The sequence below is a fragment of the Symsagittifera roscoffensis genome, chromosome 7 (assembly GCF_963678635.1).
Source record: "Symsagittifera roscoffensis chromosome 7, txSymRosc1.1, whole genome shotgun sequence".
In the NCBI taxonomy this organism is placed as follows: domain Eukaryota; kingdom Metazoa; phylum Xenacoelomorpha; order Acoela; family Convolutidae; genus Symsagittifera; species Symsagittifera roscoffensis.
In genome coordinates, this window is record NC_087068.1 from 17,458,958 (window position 1) to 17,486,676 (window position 27,719).

At 38.0% G+C, this 27,719-nt stretch overlaps 1 protein-coding gene across 1 annotated transcript; it reads left to right on the plus strand.

Annotated features, from left to right (window-relative positions):
• The first annotated feature begins 13,142 nt into the window (after positions 1–13,142).
• On the plus strand, positions 13,143–25,178 carry LOC134851780 (sodium-dependent glucose transporter 1-like). The gene is made up of 8 exons (XM_063868008.1): positions 13,143–13,426; positions 14,045–14,212; positions 19,010–19,168; positions 19,569–19,784; positions 20,745–20,984; positions 21,337–21,549; positions 22,222–22,397; positions 24,803–25,178. The coding sequence occupies exons 1-8, from the start codon at positions 13,396–13,398 to the stop codon at positions 25,007–25,009; spliced, it is 1,410 nt and encodes a 469-aa protein (XP_063724078.1). The 5' UTR covers positions 13,143–13,395; the 3' UTR covers positions 25,010–25,178.
• Positions 25,179–27,719: the final 2,541 nt, after the last annotated feature.

A 27,719-nucleotide genomic window follows, 5' to 3' on the forward strand; every position in this document is an offset into this window, starting at 1 on the left:
CTCTTCCGCCAGTATCATGCATAGACTGTCTTGGTCTTCGCTGCTCTCATCCGAGTCTTCATCCCATTCTTCACGCTCCCCGGACAATTTCCCTTCTCCGGTTTCGTCTTTTTCCATGAATCTGGACCACTCCCCGGACTCTTGATCTAGTCCCAGGTGTTCAACTTCTTCTCTGAATGTTACTTTCTTATCCTTGACTTTTGTCTGTTCCAGAATTTTTTCGGGGATTTTTTCAACTAGTGATCGCACAACTTCCCTGCTATCAGTGATGCTTCCTTTTGAGACGTCAGTATTGTTCACTGTTTCTTCTCTCCGAAGTATAGTTAGTTCCGGTGCCTCCTGACCTTTCCCTTGGATCACGGGCTTGTCATCTGATAGTTTCTCAAGCAACCTTATTAAGTCTTCATCTATTCGGACCGTTCCCTCCTCTACCTGGATGAGATCATAACCTTTTGCCTTGAGTGTTTCCCTCACGATCTTGGACTTGAGCATTATTCCTACCGGAATCCCTCTGCTTCTCTTCAAGATGGTCTTTTCAAGAGGCTCTTTCGGCAATTCGGGATGATCTTCAATCGGTTTGCCTGATTTGTCCAGCCATCTCGTGAGTGGAAGACTGTCGTACGTTTCTTTGTCCATAAAGGAGAAGCCGTCTTTGATCTCAGGTCTGTCCGCCTCTCTTTGTTGTTGCCTCTCGTAGAACTCCGTCTTCTTACTCAAGCTGTCAGCATTTTGATGTTTATCTCGTGTTCTGTGCTCAATTATCATGTTGTATCCATCCAAGCGAACTATCCACCTCCCAATATAGCTCTGGTCCATTGAGTACGTTTTCAGCCAGCTTAGTGCTCGGTTGTCGACTCGCAGCTTGAAGGGCTCACTGCCTAGGTATGCTCTGTATTTTTCGACAAAGGTGACCACCGCGAACATCTCTGCTTTCGGTGCTCCGTACTTCATTTCTGTGTCACTTAGGACCTTGCTCCCGTATGCTATTGGTCTCAAGACTGTCTTCCCATTCCATTCTTGTTCTTGATGGAGAATCCCAGAAATGGCGACTACTGACGCGTCCGTGTCTAGCACGTACATCCCCTTCTCTGTCGGCATACCCAGTACTGGTGCCTCACATAGCTCTTTCTTTATTCTCTGGAATGACTCTTCTGCCGCGTTGTTCCACGTGAACTTCTTGCCCTTATGTCTCATTAGTTGTTGCATCGGGTATACCTTGTCCACATAGCCCTTGATGAATTCTCTATAATAGTTGGCGAAACCCAGGAAGCTCATCAGCTGGTGCTCCGTCTTCGGTGATTTCCAGGTTAGGACTGCTTCCACGGCGTCTGGATCAGGTCTGATGCCGTGCTTATCTACCATCCTTCCCAAGTATTTAATCGAGTCCTTGAGTATCTCGCACTTTGATGGTTTACACTTCAGCCCCGATCTTTTCATGCACGCGAACACCTCGTCAAGCCTCTCGATGTGGTCTTCTAGTGTCGGCGTTGCTATTACCACGTCGTCCACGTAGCACATTACCAGGTTGCCGTACTTCTTCGTCACGCCTATCAACGCGTGTGCCATCAGCCGCTGAAACGTGGCTGTTGCATTGCAGAGTCCAAACGGCATCCGTTTCCATTGAAACAGACCCAACTCGCAGGCGAACCCTGTTTTGTCCCTGTCTTGCTTCCTTAATGGTACCTGCCAAAAGGCCGAGCCTAAATCAAGAGTCGTAAAAAATTTCGCATCACCTAACTTCGAGAGGCTCTCATCAATTCTAGGTATGGGATAGGCATCCTTCACCGTGACGGAGTTCAGGTATCGAAAGTCACAACAAAACCTTAACTGGTCGCCTTTCTTTTTGGCCATCACTACTCCACACGCCCACGGTGACTTGGATGGTTCTATCATGTCATACTCTAGTAACGTTTCGATTTCTTTTCTACACGCGTCTGATTTGTGTGGGGTCATGCGCCTCGCCCCCTCCCTGTGTGGTACCGCGTTTTCTTCAAGTTCAATTTCATGTTCAACAAAATTACAACACCCGATATCCGCCTTATGCCTTGAAAAGACCTCCTCGTTTCGCTCTAGTACGTCCTTGATAGCTTCGAGCTGTTCATCTTTCAGTTTGCCCCTTAAATGTTCAATCTCCGGCAGAACCGGTTTATCAATTTGCATTTCATCTAGTGTGGGTCGCTCTGGAAAGTTCGAACAGCTCGAAAGCCCATCGTCCGTTTCTGACTTAAGTGATTTGATAAGACCTGAAGAATCTTTTATTCTCTGCAATCGTCTCAAGATACAAATTTTGTCCCTGTGGTTGGGACAATCAACAACTTCATTTTGTTTTGAGTTTTCAATTGTTTCATATCGAGTTTTAACCGGTAAAGCATATCCCAGCTTCCTCCCTCTCTGTATCGTGATCGGTATATCAAGGGTATTCAACAAGACACTGACGCAGAGGCCGCTCTTCGTTATCGAAAATGATCTTCCTAAAACAGCAGCGCTTTGACTATTGGGATTTGGAACTATACACACTTGCTTGTTGTCACTTAGTTCATTATAATTTTTCATCCTCAAGCTTACGATTGCCGCTTCATTAGCTTTTAACCTCACTCTCCTACTCAAGAATACCGGTGCTTTGTTTTCATTCGCCATTATTAAATTTACCGGTTTGATTGCGTACCTCCTATCCGGGTTCCGTATCCTGAACATTGCATTATTTAGATCAATCGTTACGTCGAAATTCCTGATGAAGTCTCTGCCCAAAATGAATTGGTCAGATTCATCTAGGTTTTCTACCACGATGAAGCTCATCCACAGGTTACGTTCCCCCAAATTGAGGGCTATTATCGGCGTCCTGCCCAGCACCCGTAGGGCCCCTTTGTTTGCAGCTGACAGCCGTATTCTCGAGTCTATCAAGTCACCTTTGTCAAAGCCCATCTTTTCCCATGTTTCGATTGGTATGACGCTCAAGACTGCTCCCGTGTCAAGTAATCCACGCAACTGAGTCTTTTTGCCATTTATGTCTAGCACGTGCCCTGTCACGTCTGCTTCCGTCCCGATGTGCATTGCATCTTCTTCAAGCATGGCACAGTGTCCGATCGATCTTACTTTCAACTCTTCTTTCCCTACATAGATTTGTCCAATTAGGTCTTCGTCGCATGTTATCATCGTCTTGGTATAGATGTTGATTCCATCTATATTTAGCATGAACTCGTGTGGACCATAAGCTTCAGTGTACCTATTATCAACACGTACCGATTTGCTGCCCCCTCTCGTGAGTAGTGCCCTGAGCGCTCTAGAAGTCGTTTGTGGACTTATTCCACTCAAGTAGTCTGCATACACGTCAATGTGCATTATCGTCTGGTCGCTCGGCTCGCTCAAGTTTCTGGTTACCTCGTGTCCGCCCACTGTGATTATCGACATTATTCTTGCTCCGATTTTCGATATTCCAAAAGGTTTACCTGTCACCATTTTCACGGTGTTACAATTCCCGGTCTTCATTGAGCCCGTTCTAGCCTCTGGTATTGAGTTCGATCCGGTTAATGCTCCGTTAAAATTCTGTCTTTCGATCTCCAACTTTAGTCGTTGCTCTATTTCTTTCGCAGCCAGATCTTGTTTCACTTTGGCAATTGCTTCCGTCGCCGCTTTCTCATAATTTATCTCTAGAGAGCTTCCGGCCGCGGACTCTAACGCACCGCTAACATGTGTCACAGCTTTCACTGTCTTCGTCGGCAATTCGGTGTTTGGTGCCCCCAAGTTCCTAGATTCAAACTCGTTTTGCCTGTTCCGCTGATTCTGCACCGCCGCTAATGCCAACTTATGTTTGGGGTGATTCTGGTCCTTGACCGCTTCCCAGAACAAGGGACAATCCATTCTGAAGTGCCCCTCCTGGTTACAGAAGAAGCATCTGGCGCCTATCTTGATGATTAAGCCGTTATAGTACTCGTGTTCCTCCATCTGGCTCATATCCTCTTCATCCGGTGCATAACCTAGGCTCTTCATGCCTTGTTTGTACGTTGTGCAGTCAGCCACATGATGATCCGCTGACCCGCAGTTCGCGCATGATCTGCGCTTGTCCATATCATCTCTAGGTTTGTACCATGATGACCTCTGGGGTTGGCTTCCCCCTTGCGTGTTCCTGTTTTCGGAATATGAGTACTTCTTAGGTTTCATCAGCATGTATTCTCTTGATTTCTGTCTCATTTCTTCTGGGGTGGGTGCGCTGTCCTTCGACAATGTGTAGTATGTTGCTAACATTGTCCTTAAGTCATCACTTTTCACCCCATCGATGAACTTCGAGGCAATGCTAAAGTTCCGTCTATTTGTCGACTCCTCTGGGTCACTCCTCCTTCTCAAGCTCTCGAGGTCATCTAGGAACCGATCTATTGACTCGTCGTCCCTCTGCCTTCTCTTTTCAAATCGCATCATCGCTTGGTGACCCTTCATGCCTGACCCGAACCGATTCAGCAATATCTCGAAGATCTTGTCCGCGGTGTCGCGTTCTTCCTCCTTCTTTGCGACCACGCATTTTAATGCCGTTCCTTCCAAGTTGCTCAGTATGGCTGTACATGCTTGTCTTTCGTCACTCAAGTTGTCTTGTTCTAGATGTAATCTCATCACTTCCACCCAAGTGTCAATGCATCCATCGGAGTCGTCCTTGAATTCTTTTGGCTTCTTGAATGTCTTTCTTGATTTTCCCTCTCTCCTGTCGCTCGAGTCAGTGTTCCTCGTGGCGAAGGCCTCTAGAGTCCTGTTCATCATCTCCCAAGTGCTGGCCCATGTCATAGCATCCGGTCCTGTGTTGCTGTTAGCTGTTGAATCTCCCGGAGCAGTCGTTGTATTCGACGTTCCATTCTTCATTATTGTTTTCGCAGCTGTTGGTGCTATGCTTATCGCATCCCTGGTTAAGGGCAACGGTGTCGATTGCCGTTTGTTCCTTTGTGGTTCTACAAAGTCAACTCTGGTGCTTTGCGTACGATCCGCTGCCGGTCTTTCTTGTGGAGTAGAACCTCTCAAGATTGCATCCAACTTCGCCTGTATTGCACACGAACTCTCGGCTTGACTCTTGCTCATTGTGTCCATTCTCCTTTCCAGGCTCCCTAATTGGCTGTTGACATCATCATATCGGTTCTTCAACTGTTGCATGTCTGTTTTGATGTTCTTTTCTCGTTCTTCGTTGGTGGCTTCTACCTTATCTGACATTTCCTTGAGTCTCTCCTCTGTTGCCTTAGCTAGGTTAAAATAACTGTCTAGATACTCGTGCTTGTTGTATCTTATCTCCTTTTTTATCACCTCTCTGTCTTCTTCACTGTTCTTAAGTCTTTTGTCGATCTGATTTAATTTCGCCAACAAGTCGCCCAGCTCAATGGTAGTCTCTTCATGGTCAGCCGTGAGTTTCTCTTCGGCCGTAGCCTCTGCTTTAGCTTGTTCCTCATTCTGGCCGGTTTCTGTCGTTTTCGTGCTCACTGTACCAAATGTTCGTGCTCTTTCTGCTTTTGGTTCTTCAGTCACGTTTTCTTTCGTTTTTATTCCGAACATTATTCCCAATTTTTCCGTAAAAGATGTCCTCTTTACTTGAGAGTCTTCTTTCACCGTTTCTTCGGTGTTGCCTATTGCATCTTCCGCGTCATCTATCGGTGAGAACTCTATGGGTTTCTGGTTCGGTTCCTCTGCATTGGGCATTGGAGTTGACTCTGTCGCCATCTTCCTTGTTTCATCCACACTTTGATCGGGTGTCTCTAGATCAATCTCGATGGTGGGTTCTACTCGCTCCCCTTCCGTGTCCTCTTTCGCCCTGTTCTCCGCTGTACTCCTTGTGCTGACCATGTTAACTGAAAAGTTCGTCTTCGTTATCTTTGGGCCCGTTGATGTCGTTCCGCGCAGCGATGAATTATATTTCGTGTTTGATCCACTTGACCTTTTTTCGAGCACCGGTACCCTACTCCGCCTCATTATTTCTATTTACAACTGCTTTTATTTACAATTTTATTATATACACGATTCTATTCTAAGGGTAAAAAAAAAAAAAAATATTTTTTGTGGTAACAAATTCTGTACAACGTGTTAAAAACCTTATCCAATTCTCTTTCTAAAACCTCCGAAAAATTTTCCTTAATTTGGTCTTAACCCTACCTATTTCGATTTGTCTTATTCTGTCTTAAAACGCACTTGTTGTAATTTGACTTCAATTTCTATACCGTCCCAAGACTATTCGTCACTATCACAGTACTCTCCGTTAGTGTCCTAAGACCCTTGTACCAAGACCACTGTTCCAAGACTAGTGTCCCAAGACTACTGTCCCAAGACCAGTGTCCCAAGGCTAGTGTCCCAAGACTACTGTCCCAAGGGTAGTGTCCCAAGACCAGTGTCCCAAGACTACTGTCCCAAGACTAGTGTCCCAAGGCTAGTGTCCCAAGACTACTGTCCCAAGACTAGTGTCCCAAGGGTAGTGTCCCAAGACCAGTGTCCCAAGGCTGGTATCCCAAGACTAGTGTCCCAAGACTAGTGTCCCAAGACCACTGTCCCAAGACTGTCCCAAGACCACTGTCCCAAGACCCTGTCCCAAGACCACTGTCCCAAGACCACTGTCCCAAGACCCTGTCCCAAGACCCTGTCCCAAGACCCTGTCCCAAGACCCTGTCCCAAGACCACTGTCCCAAGACCACTGTCCCAAGACCCTGTCCCAAGACCACTGTCCCAAGACCCTGTCCCAAGACCCTGTCCCAAGACCACTGTCCCAAGACCACTGTCCCAAGACCCTGTCCCAAGACCACTGTCCCAAGACCACTGTCCCAAGACCCTGTCCCAAGACCACTGTCCCAAGACCCTGTCCCAAGACCACTGTCCCAAGACCGCTCTGTCCCAAGACTTCTTCGGTCTTGTCCCAATACTCGTCACGGAGTGTCTTCCTCGTTGTAGGGTCTTCTTGAACCACCGTACCTTGTACCACCACTCAAGCTCTAGTAAAATTTTCCCAAAAACCCTCTCTTAAAAGCCAAATGCTGACCCCCCTCTTCTTTTTGGTTGTTTCTATTTCAATGTAGGTGCGCAGGTATCTTGTGATCACCTGTTCGTATAAAACCAAACACAAATCCTCAATAAAATGCAACAAAAAATTTTAAGTAAGAAAAATAATAAAAACAGAAAAATGAGCCCACCTAAAATTTAAAGGTGACCAATGTCTACCTTTCGTCTAAAAAAATTGTCTGGTACCTAATTGCCACGCGTTTTCCTCCCCCCACTAGTGATCTTATGGGGTATCACAAAAGCTGTCTATATCCGGTCCCCCCTACCAAACCAACCAGCGTACCAGCCTTAACTCGAGTTGGATTTTGGATCTCCACCTGATATTACCAACGCGTGTTAATTTCTAATGTAACTAAGTCAACGATGTCGACTAATTAGTTACTCTAATTTCCCCCTTTTTGCAATTTACAACCGCCAACCTCTAGCCTAACCAGTCCCCCTTCTAACCTCCCCCCTTTCTAGCCCCCCTTCTTAAGCCTAAAAATTACTTTAAGCGCCGGGTGCTAAACCTCTCAAGAGAAAACCGTAGACCTGTTTCCAGGCCTGCTCAAGTAAAAACGTTCCTCAAAACTGGGGGATTTCGCTTATCCAATTTTACACTTATTTCCTATAATGTAATGTGGATTCTAACGATACCCGTTCTGCCCAACTCGAGAACTCGAGAATTGCCAAATCCTTCTTGGCTGCTTTCCCACTCGACTGGTCACCTGTTCCAGTCCAGTCTCCTATTGGTTCAGCCAAGTGTCCCTGAACCACTTTCCCACTCGGCTGGTCACCTCTTCCAGTCAAGTCTCCTATTGGTTCAGCTCAAGTGTCCCTGAACCACTTTCCCACTCGGCTGGTCACCTCTTCCAGTCAAGTCTCCTATTGGTCCAGCTAAGTTCCAAGCTATCTGAAAACCCTTGACAACGCCCCACTTCGGGCACTTTATTCAGTTTACTGGTTTAAATTGCTAGGTTGATCGAAACGATCGAACTTGTAAAACAGTATGGGTATACTATTTAATTAATATAAAGGTTTGATCCAACTAATCTGGTGTCAAAGTCACTGTCTTTTTTCGTTTTCTGGTTTTTGTTCCTTTTTCTATTCTTTTTTGGTTTTTGTTTTGCTTTTTGTCTTTTTGCTCGTGTTTTTGTCCCCCTAGTTGCCCCCCTTTACTCGGTTAGCTAAGCCTCGTTCGGAGAGCGTACCAGGAAATTTTCTCGAGTTTTCTTAAAAAGCTATCACGGTATAACCGGAAGGTTTGCACGTTCCTGTCGAACCGTACCGCCGGTACTCTAGAATGGGCAATCAGCCCGAAGCTGTCTCAAGTGGGTTCGACTCCGTAGTCTTGATGTCGTAAACACCCAGGAGCGCCATAAAAACACTATGTAACATTCGTCTACTACAGTCACACATGAGGCTTAAGAAAAATAGGCCCTATAACCACTGGCTCAAGGGTCAGGGACACTATCTCTTGTGTTTTTCTACCTCAAGAACGGTCGGAGCCAGTTCGGTTCGCTTGTGACATGAGACTACGACCCGTTACAGCTTAAAGGCTACTACTAAAATATCCCCCCACTCTAGAATTAGAAACGTCCCCATACTTAGGTCTCTAGATACCCAAAATACATGAACGCCGTTAAAAACCGGGTTGGAACAATCCGTTAGGTTACTTTTTATTAGACAGTGTAACTTTGATCCATTTCAGATGGATCAACCTAAAACTCGCCTTACCTCAACATAACAATTGTAAAACACACTCTAGAAATTTAAATTAAGGACTCACATGTTGATGCGCTCAAGCACAGGAAGTAATTAAATGGGTGAGCAACTCTAGAATTAACTAAGGTAACTAGATAAATTCAATGTTTATCAGTTTGAATGGTAAGGGTAAGTTTGAACTCAAGAACGAAGTTTTATGTGGACCATTGGGACACTCAAGCTGTCCACCTTTCCGTCGAAGGTTCACTCTGGTCCAGTTCGAATAATTACTCTCTCGGGAATACTCTGTCTTCTATTTCAGATAGGACAGCTCTACTCTTGTTCACTATGATGGAAATTGCGAATAGCAATTTCCCACTCGTTTTTATCTGACAACTTTCCCGCAATTGTTCTAAAATTGTTCTCCTTTCTTTTTCTGATTTTCAGTTATCGCGAGAAAATCGTGCATGACATGTTCCATTCGAAATTTTGAAAAATTAAATTTCACTACAAAATCAAGTGTTTTCTGCTCTTCTCAAGGTCAAACTTCCAAATATGACCGACTGGCACATGCAACAAGAAGAATTGCTGTAGGACTGAAGGACGCACCCCTGAAGCTGAAAGGATAAAACTAATTGGACATAATCAGCAGAATTCTATGGTGCTGACAATAGGAGAGACTAAAATAGTCAAGGATAGTAGATGCAGCAGGATACTGAAGTGTTTGTCGGAAAATTTAACGCAAAAGCCAAGATGAAACGTTGAAAGTGAATTGTTGATGAATGGTAAAAATCGAGGTTTGATTGACTTTGGGAAACTGTGGGAAGCCAATTCGGACCGTCTGCTTGAATCTTGTAGGTTACCGTGAATTGAGTTTGACATTCCAGATCTTTGGATTGTCTTGAATGCTCGTTTGGAGTTGAAATACTGTGTAGAGACTGGCAACTAGAAGATTAGTAAATGGGAGATCATTAGAAACTGATAAAATTAGGATCAAAAGCTTGACCAGTCCTGGAGAAAATGGCTTGCGTACTTTTTTAACCAATAGATAGGAACGCAAGCTAACTTATCCTTTCTGATCGCAAATCTCTTTGCGAATAATAGTGGTCAGAGTTTGTTCAGCTGGTGTTTGACATGACCATGAAAAATGATGTTTAAGATCATAAGACGAGTAAACCAACAGCCACGTAGCAGTTGGTAATTGAGTAGACTGTCTTTCTTAGTGTAAATCAGAGTGGTTTATTCATTGCACGAAGAAGAGATGCGATGTTTGTCCTGAGTTATATAGTCAGGGGTTTGAATGAGTAGGCTACAGCCATAGAAAAAGGAAATTGAGAGTTACATGAGTAAACTTAAACGATTTACCCAATATATCTAAAAAGAGCTTCCTGTCACAAATAGGAAGACGAGAAAAAGTAAAAGATTCGCGGTTAAGAAGATGGAAAATAACTTGACCTCAACGAGCTTCTTCAGTTATTAAAAATGCCTAACATAGTTCTTTCCTATCCATTTTGGTGGGATGTGGGTACAATGAGAGCTATTTGCTAGGCAAGTATTACAGAATTTAGCCATTAAGAGTCAATGAACGTAGTTTCAAGTTTTTTTTTCAGGAAGAGTCATAATAATTGTTCACGCTCAAATTTGATTTTTCCCGAAAAAACTTTGCTCAAAGGATGACTGAAATTTTGGCCATCTCTACTTTCGCCTACGAAAAGAAAGATGGAGAAAAGACAGTTTTGAAGTATTTAAAAAAAAAAAAATTTCTGCTCTTTGTTCGGCTGTAAAGTTTCCATCTTATAATATATCGGCTTACAGGCTTTTTTGAGAAGTTTGAGGAGAAAGTTTTTTTTCAAGACAAATTGAGGATAATTTCTGGTTGATTAATTTTTTCGATTTTGTTTCTACGGTTTTCATCTTTATTTTTGTCGGTTAGCTTGTCCTGCTCTGTATGGGTTTTATCACATGAAGCGAAATAGTTCGCGTTGCCCCTCTTGGTTAAATTTTGTAATTCCTGTCCTGATATTTATGCAAATTTTTACACAAATGAAGCGTAGTGTTTTATTACGAAGATTTTTACCTTAGTCGCAAAGACAAGTGCTCTTTTGCTTGCACGTTTGGTTTATATCAATTTAGAAGCTTATGCTGCTTCCTTAGTTTTGGCTAGTGTTAGGTTCTATTTGAAAAAACAAACAGGTAATATGAAAATGAATGGGATTCGTTATTTTATATATTTTTTGCGACGCTCTGTAAAATTTTTGTACTTTACACAAATTTCAATTTTGTTCAAAAACTACTGTTCTGATTTTCAAAAAAAATAGTACAAATGGAAAAATCGGCCGCTCTTCTATTTGCCTATATATTTCGCTAGTCCCTTTTTTTGCCCCACGTTCTGCGGCATTTAAATGTTTCAGTAGGGGGGTTTTTGACCTAATTGTTTTCAATTTTCTCAAATATTAAAAGCACAAATCCGAGATGAAAGTTTCAATCAGAAGAGCAAATCTTGGCACTTTTTTCCTTCTCAAGCGGCTTTTCCCTAAATTCGGTAGAAAAAAGTTGGGGCCGCAAACATACCCATTTTTTGACATTTTGGTTAATTTAATTTTTTTTTCGAACACTAACATGCGAAATTGTAGATTAAGGATTCAACCGAAAGCAAAAAAACCAGTTGTGTGACTTTTTGCGCAAAAGTTTATGCCTTACGTTTTGTAAAAAAATGAATATCATTAGAAAAGGTCCAATTTTTAAAGTGTTGCCGGTTTTTTGAAAACTTTTTCCCCCAAAACTAACCTGCCGATTTTGAGGTTGATAGTTTATCAAACTGACATGATGCTTAGATTTTGCCTGCAAAATCTCTTACACCTTACTTGTTCGTAGAAAAGCCGATAAAGACTTTTTTGAAGTTTTTACGGTTTTTCTTTGTTCCGAAATTTTATCACTTTTCTCAAACTACTAGCTACATCTGATACCAAGGGTTTAGTCTAAAATTTAGGGTGTGAAAATTTCCCCTGCATAAAAGGTTTTTCCCATGCTTTAGTAGAGAAAAGTTTTATGGATTTAGGAAATATCAAATTTTGAATGTTTGATAATTTTTTGGAATATTTTTCAATGTTTCGAAAACTACCCAGCCAAATCTGAAAGAAAGATATTACTTGAAAGAGATAGTAGTAGTTTGGTTCTTCAAATAAGCGGCTAATCCCCTACTTACGCAGAGAAATCACTGGGTTTTGTGTAAAGTCCTTTTTTAAAATTATTAAAATTGCGCATTTCGGTATTAGTACAAAATCATAAAAAATAATTTAAAAGGCGCATTCAGCATTAGCTGGGCCATTATTTCGCTTCCAAGCAACCGTGGAGCAGATGACAGGACGTGAGACTTGAAATCAATAGGTCAGAGATTTTTATCCGGAACATTGAAATAAATATTTTTTGGTCGAATTTTTGCTACATAGTATTGGCAATTAAATAGAAACTGTAGCTGCTTTATTGGTGGCTAATAATAGTAAAATTACAAGCGACCCTAAAGCAGATATGAGAACGTTATACCTAATCTCGGCAAAAATCTCAAGTGGTATATTTAGTCTTTTCTTTCTGTCTTATTTGATTTTGTTTTGCCTGTTTGGAGCTCTTTTTTTTGCATTTCCTCGCTTGTATTTTCCAAGCGCAGCTTCGCCTTTGTGTATATTTTTGGGAAAATATCGAAGTTTTTTGCTCGATTTGTTGGTCCATTTGCAAGTAGTGAGAGTCATTCATTTTTCTATCGCTAGTAGCGGGAAGCTCTGCTTTGCAACTGTTTAAAAACTGGCAGTTTTTTTCAGTTTCCTTGATTCTTTTCCAATTGTCTGTTGGCTATTTTTTTTTTTTTTTAAAAATTCAAAAAAGGAGAAAAAAAACTCATTTTTTTCAAACAAATTATTGCAAATACTTCTTTAGTTTTGCGTAGTTAAAGTAAAGGGCAACTACAGTAGGTGCAAAATTCTGAAAATTAGATCAAATAATTACGAAATTAAAGTTAAAATTGATTTATAATCAAGGCATGTTTAAATGGAGAGGTCAGCCTTCTATTATTAGCTCTTTGTTATTTTAGTATGAAAACTGAAAATGCTCAGGCCAGTGTTCTCAACACTGAGGCAACGTTTTATATATTTTTTTCTAAGAGTCTTATTCAAGACTAATAGCGCTTCAATGTGATACCATATTTGAACCCCAATGAGCTTTTTACCTGGCAGTTCAAATGAGTTGGTGTGTGATGGAAAAAAATAGACAAAGCAACATCAACATCTTAATAGACAATATAGTGAATGCGAGGAAACATTTACAACCTACAACATTGTTCCTCCGCGCTCCTTGGGTGGTCGGCTGAACAAAATTAATTTTAATAAGGGATTATTTGTCTATAGAATTAGTTTTGAACCGATGTCGATGTCTTCTTTTTTATTTTGATCGAAAATTGCTCTTGAGAAATAGATCACTATTTTATCGCAGTGCAAGTTTTATCACTGAGCAAATTTACTTAGGCTCATTACTGTGTTGACAAGAAATTAGATTCTTCTTTGGCCCGCATAGACCACAAGCTGGCATTGAGATAAGACCAGGATCTACCACAAAGCATAAAGACATTGTATAATTCGAAGATTCGCCCAAGCGTAGCTCTTCGTATTTTATTTGATTGAGAACTACTTCGCTTGGTTAAGCTCTTAGAATATGAAGGAAATCAATGAAAGTTATTACATATGTAAGTATTTTTTAGAAGTTTAGAATAGATATGACGTTAATATTTAGTTCTCTTTTGACCCAGTGGATGAACTAGAGTAATATCTGTAGTGATGACGTTTTATATGATAATTGAAATAAATTTTGATAATTAATTAAATAAAATAAGTCGTTACTTTTTTGGCAAATAGGAATTGTTGTTCTCAGTTTTTGTTTCTGGAAACTAGACTTTACCAGCTATTTTTGATAAAAGAATGCACCACGATATAAAAATTTCAAAATTTGAGCAATTTTAAACGGTAAATAAGCGGCCTCATATTGCGTCGTTTGATGACCGAAAAAAGTTTTTGTGTGCGTGTGTGTGTTTTTAACGGGAGAGGATTGAAAATTTTTTATAAGTTTTCCAGTCTTTTTGAATTTTCGTCTAAAAGGGTGTCTGATCAGTTTCTATTTTCGGCTTTGTTACCGCTTGATAAGGCTTCTCCCGATGCTGATCGCACTTTCAATTGTTCTTTCATTTTTTTTATAAATAGTTTTATTCATGTTGATCGATTCAGTTTATTGTATTTTTTTCACAAATACGGGGCTTTCTTGTATTGTATTGCAAGTGGTGCGAAAATGTTTGAACCATTTATTTTAGATTTCTACGTGCCAGTAGCATGGTGTCTGCATATTTCGCACGGAATGATGAACACGGTTATTGGGCCCAGTCAACTATACCTTGCTCGAAATGTGGGCTTGGAGTTGAGTCAGATCAATTTCGTCTGGACTTTTGGCTTCATCGGATTTGTCCTTGGAAGTTTCACAAGTAGGTAACGACTAATTGTTCTCCAGACCTCTCAGTGACGCAGAAATAGGGGGAGAGTTATCAGATCGATAGCTTTGGGCTAGTCTTAAAAGCGATGTGAGTTGTTAGAACTCGTTATTACGCAGGTTGCGGGTAAGCTGGAGTTCGACTTTGGACAACAAGCAACTTGCATCTTACTCTTACACTTCTTTCACTTGTACTCAATTAACCAAGTACCTTGTAATAATTTACCCGGTGGTTGAAGTTATGACTTGCTAAATTTCGCATAAGTTCAAATTTAGTTTCCCTTTTCCACGTGATATCTAGAATTTTACCGTTATAATGGGTAAGTTATGTACCAACTCTTCAACTCTGATGAAATTCAGTTTTCGATTTACAAGTTTGATTGATTTTTTTCAGCTTGACGGCATTTGGCTGTTTTCTATCGCCTTAGATCCTAGGAGCCTCATATTATGTCATTTTACAGCAGCAATTGGAGTTTAGCGTGTGGTTTACAACCGAGCATTTGTTAGGGCGCAAAATCTGAAAAGATTTACAAGAAATATAGATATTACACGGTTTTAAACATTCTGTGAATATATTATCAGCTAGTTTGCTCAATTTTTTAAAGCTCAATTTCACAGCTTGAAAAAATATATAAAATGTTTTTCCATAGAAAAAAGATCTTCCCGGGCAGATTCGATGAACGTAACGTAGTGAATACCCTTATATAGGTCTTGGTGATTTTTCGTTTATTTTTTTTTTCAGGAAAAATACAAGTTTCGTTTACGCTCTTAATTTTTTTTGTAGTTTGATTTCTCTTTGAAAGTTTAATTCATTGTCTTTGTTTAAAGGCAGGCGAACTTCAATATCGAACAGCGAAAGTGTAAAGGTCACAAAAAACGTAATCGAATTCTTATTGCGAAAGTGGATTTTAATTTTCAAATTTCGCAGCGGAATAAAAACTTTACATTATGAAGCAGTTTTCTCAAAATTAATTTAAAAAAAAAGTCAATCATAAGTTGTTCTTTCAAAAAGCTTTTTGGTCATATTTTCATTGACTGTTTGCAACAGTTTGTAGGTTATTTTTTTTCTGCAGAGTGGTTTGTATTCCCTAAGTTTGTATTCGAATTTTTACTTCTTGTTGCAACGTTTCTCTGGGGCCAGATTCAACACTTCGGAAAATTTTAGTTGTTGAAGTTTTATTTACAGTTTGTTCTGTTTACTCTAGCAAGGGTATTTCAATCGGGTACTAGACTTTTTTTCCTCGTAAACAACTTGTCCACAGGATCTTCACTTCTAGAGAATCTTCACTTCTGAGTATCTCTCATCTGACATGCGCAGTTTCCTAAAAATTGAAATAAAAACTATCATTTAGCTAGTAATTACTTGAAGCCCGTTTCAGGTTATAATCTTCTCAAAAAACTGTCTCAATTGTTTTTTCGGGTTCCTGGTTTTTGTCCTAGTTTCTCTCGGTTCAATTTCCATTTTTTTAACGCCATTTTTTTGATTTGGTAGGGTTTTCGTTGGTTTATTTTCTAAAGCATTGGTATTGTTCCAATTTGAAGAGTTTTTACGATAAGTGAAACTTCACAAATTTGTAAATATACCATGTCTGATTTTGAGTTTTTTTTCGTTTTAATTAATATAGCAGTTTCCGTTCATGTTTTGTCGACTTCTTCAACTTTTTTTGCGTAGTTTTGAGGGCAGAATATATCCGTTTGCCACCATTTGTTTCAGTTTGGATGGGTCCTAAATTTAATGAATTTATTTATAACAACAATTTTGTTTTTGCCTCAACAGGTTTCGACACAAAGTTTGCCGCCTTTGTTGCCGCCCGGTGAATGGTTTCCATTTTTAAGGGCTGTTTATGAAATTCATCTGATAGAAATATGAAGTTTTTTGTAGCTGTAATTTTGCAACTTTTGTCAAGTTATTTTATCCAACATATTTATTCATTTTTTTTGCTTTTGTTTGTTTTTCATTCACTATTTTTAGCGCTATGTTTTTTCTGCATTGGAAGTGCTGCAATTTTCCGCTTCGCCTCTGTGTTAATTTATATCTTTTTTCTGATCAGCTGTTGTTCAGTGTTTAATTCAATTACTCTCAATTTTTTTTGCCGCTATCATCTGCTATCAAGAGTCATGAACGCAGTGAATACTCGTTTATAGGTCTTGGTGATTTTTTTTCAGGAAACTTCTTGTCGACTTCTAGTTTCGAAAATGGATTTTAATTTTAAGATTTCCAGCGAAATAAAAAAAATTTACATATTGATCCAATTTTCTCAAACTGGGTTACTTCTATCAAAAACGTGTCAACCATTAATTGATCTTGAAATTCAAAAAGCTCTAAGGCGATAGATTTATTCCTTGTAATTCTAAAGTTGTTTTTCTCGGCGTTTTGTTCTGGCTATTATTCCCCTTTTCAAAATAAATTTCTGCGAATTTCTGAAACACCTCATTGTTTTCATAATTTCAAAAATTATAGTTAGTTTTATATCTGAACTTCCCTTTGAACTTCGAAAAATTTCTGTGTACCTCCAGAAAAAAACTTTTTTAGAGCTTATTTTTTGCTGTTTTTTGTTTCGATTTGTCCATCGGAATTATCGGACATTTTGATATTGTCCTACAATCACAACTACAGAATGATTTAACCTAGGATTTTAGTTTTTTGGTTTCTCAGCGGAATAAACATTTTCCCTTGCACTCGTTTTCTCAATTTGAGACAATTTTAGCAAAAAAGTGCCACTCATAAATTGCTCTTGAAATTCAAAGAGCTTTAAGGCCATATATTTTCCCCACTTTCAAAACTCTTTTCAACTGTCTGCTGGCTATGCTCTTTTTTTTTACCAGGGCAGTCATCTGTTGAAAGTAATAAAAAACAAGCACGAAAATAAATAGAAAAGCAGTTTCTGAACTAGTAGCATAGAAATATATGACAGTTGTTAAGAGTGATGAACGTGGTGAGTACTCTTATATAGGTCTTGCTGATTTTTTTTTGGTTTTTTGTTACAGGAAAAAGTCCTAAAGATTGTGCACGCTCGTTTTGATTTTTCGCCGTTTGACTTATGGTTTTTTTTTATGTTCAGTACATTTCCATTGTTAAAAGGAAGGTTAACTCGAAAAGCAAAAGTGTAAAGATCACGAAAAACGTGATCCACTTCTGATTTCGAAAATGGAAATTCTCTAGTTATCAAATTCTCTAGCGGAATAAAATTTTTACGTATTGATCCAGTTTTCTCAAATTGGGTTAATTTTAACAAAAAAGTGTCCATCATAAGTTATTCTACATATTCCAAGAGCTTTAAGGCCATCTATTTTTTTTCTTCGAAATTCAAAGTTGAAAGCTCTTGAAAAAACAAGTCAGTTTTTTTTTTAGTTTCTTTGCATTCATAACTCTTTTCCAATTGTTAGTTGGCTATGTTATGAAAAAATGAAACTATTTAATAAAGAACCTTTTTTGTGGTTATCAAGTGGCAATGAGCGAATTAAAAGCATTTTCAGTCGTGTAATTTTTTTCAGGAAAAATTCTCCCAAATTTGATTTTTTCGCGATTTGACTTAAATTCTTGACTTAAATCCTGAAATTTGATTTTTTTTTCGCGATTTGACTTAAAGACTTAAATCCTGAAATTTGATTTTTTTGCGATTTGACTTAAATTCTTTTTAATTTCTCTCCAATTGTTTTTGCTAAATTGAGGCAAATTTTTTTTTTCAATATCAAACGGAACGAAAAAAAACTTGAATTACTTTATTTTCGAAAGGATTCTGTTTTTTAGGTTTTGCAGAGTAGTATAATAACAATCTTTCATTGATATAATATCTCTAATGGGTTAATTTTATTTTAAAACGTCAATTAAAAAAGTTTTCTTCGAAATTGGATATGTGAATTTTTTTTTTGCCGTTTTCTTGAATTGCTGGACACTTTTTTTATGGGCCATCTGTTGGGTTAAACAGATTAGTCGAAAAGGAAAAAGATGGGCTATATGTTGGATAACATTAGTAAAAAAGCAACAATAAATCCGATTGTTTTTTTCTTGACAGTAAAAATTTATGGCGTATCACTGCACTTTGTTCAACGTGTTTTTATGGTACAAAGTTTTGTCGGTCTGGGGTTTTTCAGGTCATTATCTTCATTACTATTTTTGTTTTCGCGTCCACCTGGCATAAAACTCACATTCATGTCAAGCTATTAGTTTCACCAAGTTGTTCTTGAGGAAAAATTTAGTTTGAATTGGGTTTATTGTTCCGACCATTTGAAAAATGGTGGAGGAACTTTGTATACCCAGTGTTGAGAAAAACCGGTTTGAAGTTTTTATTTTTTCGTCTAGAAGCGAGCAGGCTTTTATTTATGCTTCATTTAGGCCGTTTACAATAGCTTATTTATGCTTAATTTTATTGAGTAAAATTAGTTGTTGGAGATTTTTAATGCCATTTTGATAATCAAAAGTTAAAAAATTTCTGCAAATTTTTGTTTTTCTTTTTTTGTTTTTAGTCATTTTGTTGTTTTTTAGTCATTTTTCTTCAAAGACTGTTGTCCTGTTTGCTTATATTACTATGTTTGTCGAATATGCCCCAATTAAAGTTAAACGTTAGATCCTTTTGTCACACCACGAAGAAATAACTACACTAATTTGAAGAAAAAAAAACATTTTTTAAAGACTATGGTCGGAACGTTCTGTGCTACTTGCACAGTAACCAGCTATCTTGTTAGTGCAAATAGTAGAAGTCTATGCTACCCGACTGTGTGAACAAAAATTATAATTGTAAATTTTCACATGGGAAGAGAAACAGAAAAAGAGTCCTCATCTTTTTTTTAGTCAGTGCAGTGATTAAGACGTGGCTGAAGAAGTCATGGCAGAAAGTATCTGTGATGGTACTCTCAGGTCTCATCAGTGGGTTTTGTATGATCCTCCTGCCCTTCATCACCAATGCCATGCTTCTGTTCGCTGTCAGAACCTTGCAATTCTTCGTGCTAGGTGAGATCACTAATTTCCGTCAACTTGGAAGTTTTCTAGAATATATGCACATTATGACGCATACAAAGATTGTTAGACTGTGCTTGATCCTAGAATGAATGAATTTTTCATGCAGTTAAAATCTCTGGAGTGTCTGATCTAGGCATTGATTTAGCTAAAAAAAGAATTGAACAAGGTGCTTTTGATTTGAAAAATGGAAAATTGTAACAAATACTATGACCTGTTACACGTGTTAAGACTGTCAAATCCTCCGTTTAACTTTGTCTTGCGATTGAAACTGTGTTTTATAAGCCATAATCGTTAGCTATGATCTCAGACTCTTAGCTATGATCTATTTAGATTTTTTTTTTCAAAAAATGTCCTTTACCAGCGATAATTTTGTAATACTGGAATATTGTAGCTGCGCAGATCACAGCGGACACCAGTCTTCTGGTGTACATGCTAGGCTCCTTCAAAGCCAGACCCTTCATCATGGCCTTGCACGCATTCATAGGAGTGGGCTTCCTAGTTGCCACTCTGCTGGTGAAGCCATTCCTCCCAGAAGTCAGAGGGGCCGTGTGTCCAGGCAGTACACAAGGAGAGAGTGAAGACTCGCTGTTGAAAACAAATATTACAGGTATGCTGCAATAACTTCGGTTGCTCGCAAGGTTGAGAAGTTATTTAACATTCAATTTAGCTTACAATGTTATTTACGCTAGCGAGTAGCTAGTGTTTTAGTGCGAACCTTCTTATTTTTCTAACCTAACTCGCAAATGTAAGTGTTCATTAAAAGTGTTCCATTGTATGACTTTTTGCTATTATCACGATCTGTAGCATTGGAAATTTCATAACATCTGTTCTCGGCTTTATTTGTGGCTAGTATTTTGATGGATTAAGCGTCCATGGCTGAGTGGATAGTTCGTGAGACTCATAATTTCAAGATCGTAGGTTCGAGTCCGAGTCGCCGCCGAATTTTTATTAACTCGAAGCTTATTTTTACTTTTTTATTGCACTTTTTAAAGCTCCAGAGCTGCTTTTTTGTCGTGTTCTCGCTAGTGGTTGCGAAGCACAGCTTCGCCTCTGTGTTATAATTTCTAACAGTGATGTTAGCGGTTTCTTAGAAATGTGGGTATTTCTTTGGAAAGCACTCCGCATACAACTATTTTTATGCGGAGGGGGTATATGAATTTTTACGAGTGCAGAATTTTTCAGTTCGGGTTTTTTGGTTTATTTTTGGAACACATATGGGAAGCTCAGAGCCCAACTTGGCGTCGAGAAAGTTGGAAAACTGTTTTTTTTTTTTTCAAGAAACAATGGTTTCTAATGTGTTGAATTCTTTAATATAAATAACATAGTTTTTTTAAACTATTTACTGTTAGATTGTTATTTTCGAAACTAACATACAATTTGCCAACCCTGTGTGCTAATTAATCATAAACATTTTTCTCTTATCCATAAATAGTCTTTCTTCTGAGGCGTTTCAATTATAACTAGGAGATTCAAAATGTTGGATTAATCTGAATTTTTTTAACACAGAAATGCCGTTTTAGTGTTTTGGAAGCCCTGTCTGTTCTCAAAGACGTTTTTTCTATTCCAGTTTTTTCACAGTCGGGTGATTCTGAACAGCCAAAAGAGGCAGATGCGAGTATGATTCACTGGCCATTCGTCATAGTGGGCTCATTCTCCATGCTCGCTTCCATAATGCTAGCCTTCCTTATAATCCTGCCCTTCAAAATACCAGTCTACGAGGAGAAAGATGAGCTGAAGGAGCAGTCAGTTGAAATGGCGGAGAAGAGGAAGAAAGGCGTCGAGGTGGAAACATCGCATCACAGTACAGGTGAGCGTCTCGTAGTTTGATCACGTTTGAGCTGTTATTTTAATTCGAGTTGTTATTTTTTTAAGTACACTTAACTTGGAATGATATCAGTAAATGAAAAAGTAAATATCGTTTTTTATTTTTGATTCATCAAATCTGTTTTTGAGTCCTAGTCCTTTAGTTATGAATCACGATGCCAAAAGATGATTTGTTTGAAACAAGTTGGCCTTGAAAACTCCGGCTTGGGTTTTTTGAAGCTTTTGAGAGACGCTTTTTGATGAGACGCTTTTTTAGGTTTGTTGTAGATACGAAAAATTGTAGCTAAATATTTGTCTGTACTTGAGTTATCTCTTCATAGCATCATCTTGTTTAGGAGGCAAAGTGAATGTGAAAGCTCAAGTGCTCTTCATCTGCTTGATATTCATGTACTACGTCAACACGTGTGGCATCGAGCGCATCTTCCAGTCCATGAGCTACTCATTCGGACTCTGTGGACCATTAAAGTTGGATCCATCATCAGCAGTTATCACAGACACTGCTTATACTGGGGGATTCATGTCAGGAAGAATACTGAGCATCATTATTGGTGCGTAAATGCATTGCCTCAGAGAAATTAGTAGTTTTTTTTTAAATCAAGCAGAAACTCTTAGCCTTGCTATAGTTCAACTGTAGCCTTAGATCACCAATTTTTTTAGCGTGTTACTATAGAATTTTTTCACCATTATACAAAGAACTGAACAAAAATGCATGCAAATCCGCATCGGTGAGTCCAACAATAGTTAATCTGAGCGTAAATGATTTTAAGACACTTTCTTAGCAGGTAATTCTGAATTGATTGTATGTTGGTCCATTCTGTCTGTAGTTTTCTGGTTTCGGCGAAAATTCTCATGTGTCAATGAGCCAAGTGAAGGTCGTGTGGTTTTTCAGTTCTTGTTTTTTCTTAGGGAGAAATCTTGATAATTGTTCAGGCTCAGATTAGTTATTGAAGGCTCAGATTTGGCAATTGAAGGGCAAAAGATCTTTTTGGTTTGCAAATTAATCTATATAATGAATTGAGTATTGTTTTTCTAGCTTTTGTTGATTTTTCATTATAACCGCAAAAGTAGACCATTGAATTATTTTGACTGTTTTATAGAAAGTTGAATAAAATGTTTGTATTTGTACTTGAAGGAATCAAAAGCAGCTCATGGTGAAAATATAAACAACTCGTGTGTTGTTCCTTCCCTTCATAGATAAATGACGATGAGTAATGTTTCAGCTAAATTCGTGGAGCCAAGTCGCATGGTGATGGTGAGTCTGGCTACTTGTCTGTTGGCGTCTATCTTCTTAGCCCTAGTGAGTGAGTTCTCAGCAATGGGACTATACCTGGGCACATTTGTGGTCGGATTCTTCATTGCTTCTGAGTTCGGGGGATGTGTCAATTGGTGTGCTAAGGTAACTTTACTTATGCAGTCCGTCAATTCGTTTTTACTATTGATTTTATCAATTGAACCGAAAGTTTTGTTTGTTCGTAAAACAGGTTAATTGAAATCCCATTTCAAAAACTTTTCTACTCGATACACATCGAGATTTTTGAAATGCATAATCATACGCAATTTGTTTTGATACATTCTCATTTATTACTTGCAAAGTTAGTGTGGTTGCTTTTAGTTTATTACACTTGCAAGAGCAAGTGTTTTGTAGTCGGAAACTAGACTTCTTTCCCCCGTTAACACCTTTTCTTACAAATCTGTGAGAATTTGTGAAGTTGCTGTATACGTGAATCCGAGCAAATGCGATTCTCTCCCACTAGCCCAGAGGTAACGGGATACATTTGTACCCTAATGCTTGGGGCTCGAGTCCCAGCCGGACCTTGTTTTTTTTTTATTATTTATGAAATAAAACTTTTTGCGGGAGAAATTGAATTGTCGGATTTTCGTTCGTCTGCTTGTGTTTTCTCGGCTTATTTACACTAGCACCAGTTTAGTATGTTATTAAGAACCTTCTTTTTTCTTACCTAAGTCGCAAATATTGGTGCCACCTTTGGGGCTTTTTTTGCAGCTTTTTGATAGCGTGTGCTTTGACATTCGATCGACTAGTAATAAGTTTACACAGTTGGTGTGTTTTTGATTCATTAACTGAACCGAAAAAAGTTACTAGTTTCAAACAACAAAACAATCATAAAACTCGATTTCAACTCGAAGTTTTCTAACTCAATAGATCTCGCAATTTTTTGAAATTCTTAATTTATACATGATGTGGCTTTATGCTTTCTGATTTGTTACATGTAAATGCCTTTGGAATATAACAAACTGAAGGCCTTTACATGTAACAAATCAGAAAGCATAAAGTCCCATTTTGTATAAATTAAGAATTTCAAAAAATTGCGTCTATTTGCATTGGCAATTTATTAGCATATGTAGCTGCTTTATTAATAACTAGTGTTTGACGGTGGTTAAGTGTGCGTGGCTGAGTGGTTTGTGCGTGAGACACAAAATCTTTTGATTGCTGTAGATCGCAGATCAAATCCTAGACCTAGCCGAATTTTTTGATTCTTCGAGGTTTATATCTATTTTTTCTTATTGCACTTTCTAGAGCTGCTTTTTGTCGTGTTCAAGCTAGTGTTTGAGAAATTGGGTCATTTTCTGGTGCTGTCTGCAGTTTTTATCGTAGATGCAAGGGTTCTTGATTTGCTCCTGTTATTCAAGTTAATATCTCTGACGTTGTATATTTTCCTTTGTTTTAATTTTTTTTTGCTTAAACGCTCTATTTGGCCTAAATAGTTTTGGCTTATGTTTTATTGAATTAGATGCTTTATTTTGTGTCGCTTCAGGGCGAAAAAGATTTTTTTATTCATCGATTTTGCGTAAATCATGTTGGAATCAATGAATATTTTGTTTCAAGTGCTCTGTCTCATCTTTCTCAATTATTACGATCAAACATCTAAATTAATCAAACAAAGATTTTTTCAGAAGTAAAATTCGTGTGAGTTTTACGAATCCATCAAGTTTGTCTGAGGTTTTTTTGGCGAACCCTGAAGGTTTCACTTAAAATGCATCCATTGATAAAATGCCTTTTTTTTTAATAAAAAGGGGTTTGAAGAACTCGAAAAAACATTGACCTAAAAAATTGGCTAAGGTCATGTTAATTTGCGAGGATGTGAGATTCATAATATGCTGGTTGAAGTTTTGATTCCGGAATATAGAAATTTTTTTCCTTTAAAGGCTTAATAACCCCTTTTTTCCTTAAAGATTTTCAGAGCTACTTTTTTCTGTTTTCTCGCTTGTTTGCGAAGCGCAGATTCACTTCTATGCTAAACTAACAATTTTTAAAATTATTTGATTGAACATCTGATCAAAGTAATTAATATCACATGCAAATATGCTTATCGCTTCGCCCCAATAGGAAAGAATATGATCGTCAAACTAAATGGTTATGATTTTGCAGTCATTGTTGTGATGGTTCTATTCACGTTGTCCATCTGCGCCTCATAAACTATTCGAAATTGATCTTTGTGCTACAGACTTGCTGAAATTAATTTGAGATCTGCAATGGAGCGTTTATTGATATTCTGGTTCAATTTGGCGCTTATCATAAGTAAATACGAAATGAAGGCATGGGTATGTCCAAATTGGTTTGAGTCGGTGTATCGCAATGCCTCCACACTTTAATTGGATTGATCTAAGCAGCCTCATGTCTTTATATATTTTCATTAGACTTTCGAATTTAAACTGAAGAAACTAATTTAGAGAATAACACGTTTTGTATCAATTTTTAAAACTAAGTTTGAAACATTGTCTAAGTTAGTCTTTTTTCTCCTAAAGAAGATTTTTTGTCATTTGTTCGTTTGCCATGTTTAGAAGATGGACATCACTGGCAAAATGTCTTCCTCTTTTTTCGCCGGCTGTGGAGTGGGCGGTGCCCTGACCCCTATTCTCTCTGGCTACCTGTTCGAATCCGCACTCGGACCCATGTATATCATGTATTTTGCATGCTTCTCATGCTTACTCCAATGTGTCATTTTCGCCAGTGCTTGGACAGTAACCAGATACGCACAGCTGAAGTAGAAGTATATAACACAGAAAAAGAAGAGAACGCGAAAAAGAAGCAATGAAATTAAATGTTCACTTTTCATGAAAGTAACGCCTTATTTTATACTTGAAACGTACTTTTATACTTTTCTATAGTGTATCAATGAGTTTAATTTAAGATAATAAGTAATGGAATTTGTAATTATTGTTTTTTGTAATTATTGCAATAGCAAAGAATGATCGGCCCCTGAGACTCTTTCCCGGTCGTTAGCTAATTGAACCAAATTCAAAAGACCATTGACCTTCAAAATGTAAAACCCAATTTTTTGAAATTGTCTGTGCCATTTGATCATTTGTTAGAGTTCAACTTGGCAGTGTTGACATTTTTTTTGAGTGCAATTTTTTCTCTAGCGTTTTTTGGGATTGTTACAAATCGGCTAAATGGACCATTTTGCCATGTGTTCTATATTTCAGCAGTCTTCTCTCCTAGACATGAAAAAAATACCGATAGAAAAATTTCACATATAAAGTAAAAAAAATGATCAATTTTCAAATTGTTTTTCTTCATTGGAGGTTTCTGTGACCCTTGTAGTGGCCCAACTCTGACAAATGTCGATAGATCTAGTGTCAATGGGACATTTTTAGGTGGGCTAAGTGAGAAAGGTTTCTCTGTAGCAAATGTTCATGGAAGTGTTAATGAACGAAAAGAAGGCACTTAATTAGGTCTTGTTTTTTTTCAAGAGAGTTTGAAAGTTTTTCTAGTTTGATTTTGTAGCAATTTGACTTTTCTTTTTTAATTTCAATTCAAATTCATTTCCTAAAAGGAAGGCAATTTACGTCCGAATGTGTAAGTTCAAATGGGCGCAAAAACGTGAATGGCTGTATTTTCTAAAGTGCACTTCAGTTTAAAGATGTCCCACTGAAACATAAAATTACCCGTTTAGCCAATTTTTTCTTATTCGGTTGGTTTTTATGAAACAAATAAGAAGCATAAAATATCCTTGAATTTGAAAAGTGTTCGAAAAACGATCTGTTTTCCAGTTTCGCTTAGTTGGTTGACTTTTCCAGCTTTATGTAGGCTAAAACACGCTTGCCACTAGCCAGCATTATCAAATTTGAACATACGGAAATTATATAAGACAATTGCTGAATCATTGGATAGTTTTATTAAGCGTAATGAACGTAGTGAAGCCTCTTGTATAGGTCTTGCTGATTTTTTTTGTTTTTTTTTGTCAGGAAAAAGTCTGAAAATGTGCATAAAAGTCTCTAATAACTACAGATAGTGATATAGTCTTGTCAGTAATTGAACAAGTTGCTTTGGAGTAATTTTTGATTGACTAAAAAACCAAAAATGATCTTATGATCTTTCTGGTGGATAATTTTTGGCCCGAATTCAGCAAAAGAAATTGCACCATATTAATTGTGTTAGAATTTTGAGCAAGAATGGACATCATCTTTTTCCGAAATTAACACAATTTGAGAAGGGTTTTAAAATTCAATTTTTATTCGTTTTGTCCGGATAATTTAACTAATTACTGTAAAACTAGTCTTTAAGCTGCAGTTGGGGTAATAGTTGCAGTTATGCAATTGGGTCTTCTTTCAGCTTTTGAAACACGGACGCATTCCGTGTTTGATTTTTATTTAGCCTCCTTTCAAAAAACGTGTTTGTGATTTAGAAAATTTCAATTTATTACTCAAAGGTTGAGATTTTTAACGCTTAATTGCCAGGATCTGAAATGTTTTTTTTTCTTTGGCAAATAGCTATTTTTTGGCATTGTAGCTTGAGCTTTTTGTGCCTAGTTCTGTACCGGCATGTTTGCGTAGTATCAAGTGTTTTTCGGGCATGAAGATTTTCCATTGTACTGATCCAATTTCTCTTTTTGAGATAACTTTAAGAGTAAAATGCCATTCAAACAGTTCGTGAAATTCAGAGCTTTAACATTTATTTTTTTCTTCGAAACTTGAACAATATTTTAGAATCTTCAAATTATTTTTTTGGTTTGCCTATTTTTTTCCAACCATGTTTTGGCTTTTTTAGTCTTCCAAACGATAATTACACTTGCGAGAGCAAATGTCTTGTAATCGGGAACCTGACTTTTTCCCGTAAACCACTTTTCTTACTAGAAATTGAACTTGCATTGTTAGTGAGCGTTAACAACTTGAAGGTTTCTTCCAATTTGGCCTGGAGATATCGGGATTGCTTTTGCATTGTATGGTCTGGAGTTCGAATCCCGGCAGGACCTTGTTATTTCAGTATTATAAAATGGAAAACTTTTTCCGCTTAAAAATGAATTGTCGGACTTTCGTATTTCTGCTCAAGTCTTGTAGGCTTTTGTGCGACATAACAGATTTTTTTGTGCTGTATGCAAGTATGATGGTATTTACAAGTGTTGTTCATTGTGTTTTAAGGGGGGCTGGAAGCTTTTTAAGTTTTACGTAGAGTTAATTTTTTTGGCTCATCTGGTGTCTGCTCAAAGATTGTCGACTTTGTTTCCGCTTCGTAAGTTTTAATCCGTTGCTAAATTAAAGTTCTTATGTATTGCTTATAGTTTTTAATAAATGTATGGGACTGATTAAAATTGAATGTTTTTTTTGTTCTTTATTTGAGACGCTTTGGAAAATTTATTCACCTGCAAAGTTTTTGGATTTTCTCACAAACTACTCCACCAATTTTAAAAAAGAATATTAATTAAATCAAAAAGCGCCTATTCCCCTGTGTGCTTGAATAATCCCCTGGTCTGTTTTT

Bases quoted from the DNA above. Each gene is read 5' to 3' on its own strand.
- LOC134851780 (XM_063868008.1), top strand. From the start codon at position 13,396: ATGAAGGAAATCAATGAAAGTTATTACATAT. The intron at 20,985-21,336 runs GTGAGCGTCTCG...CATCTTGTTTAG, and splicing joins AACATCGCATCACAGTACAG to GAGGCAAAGTGAATGTGAAA. The intron at 21,550-22,221 runs GTGCGTAAATGC...GTAATGTTTCAG, and splicing joins AATACTGAGCATCATTATTG to CTAAATTCGTGGAGCCAAGT.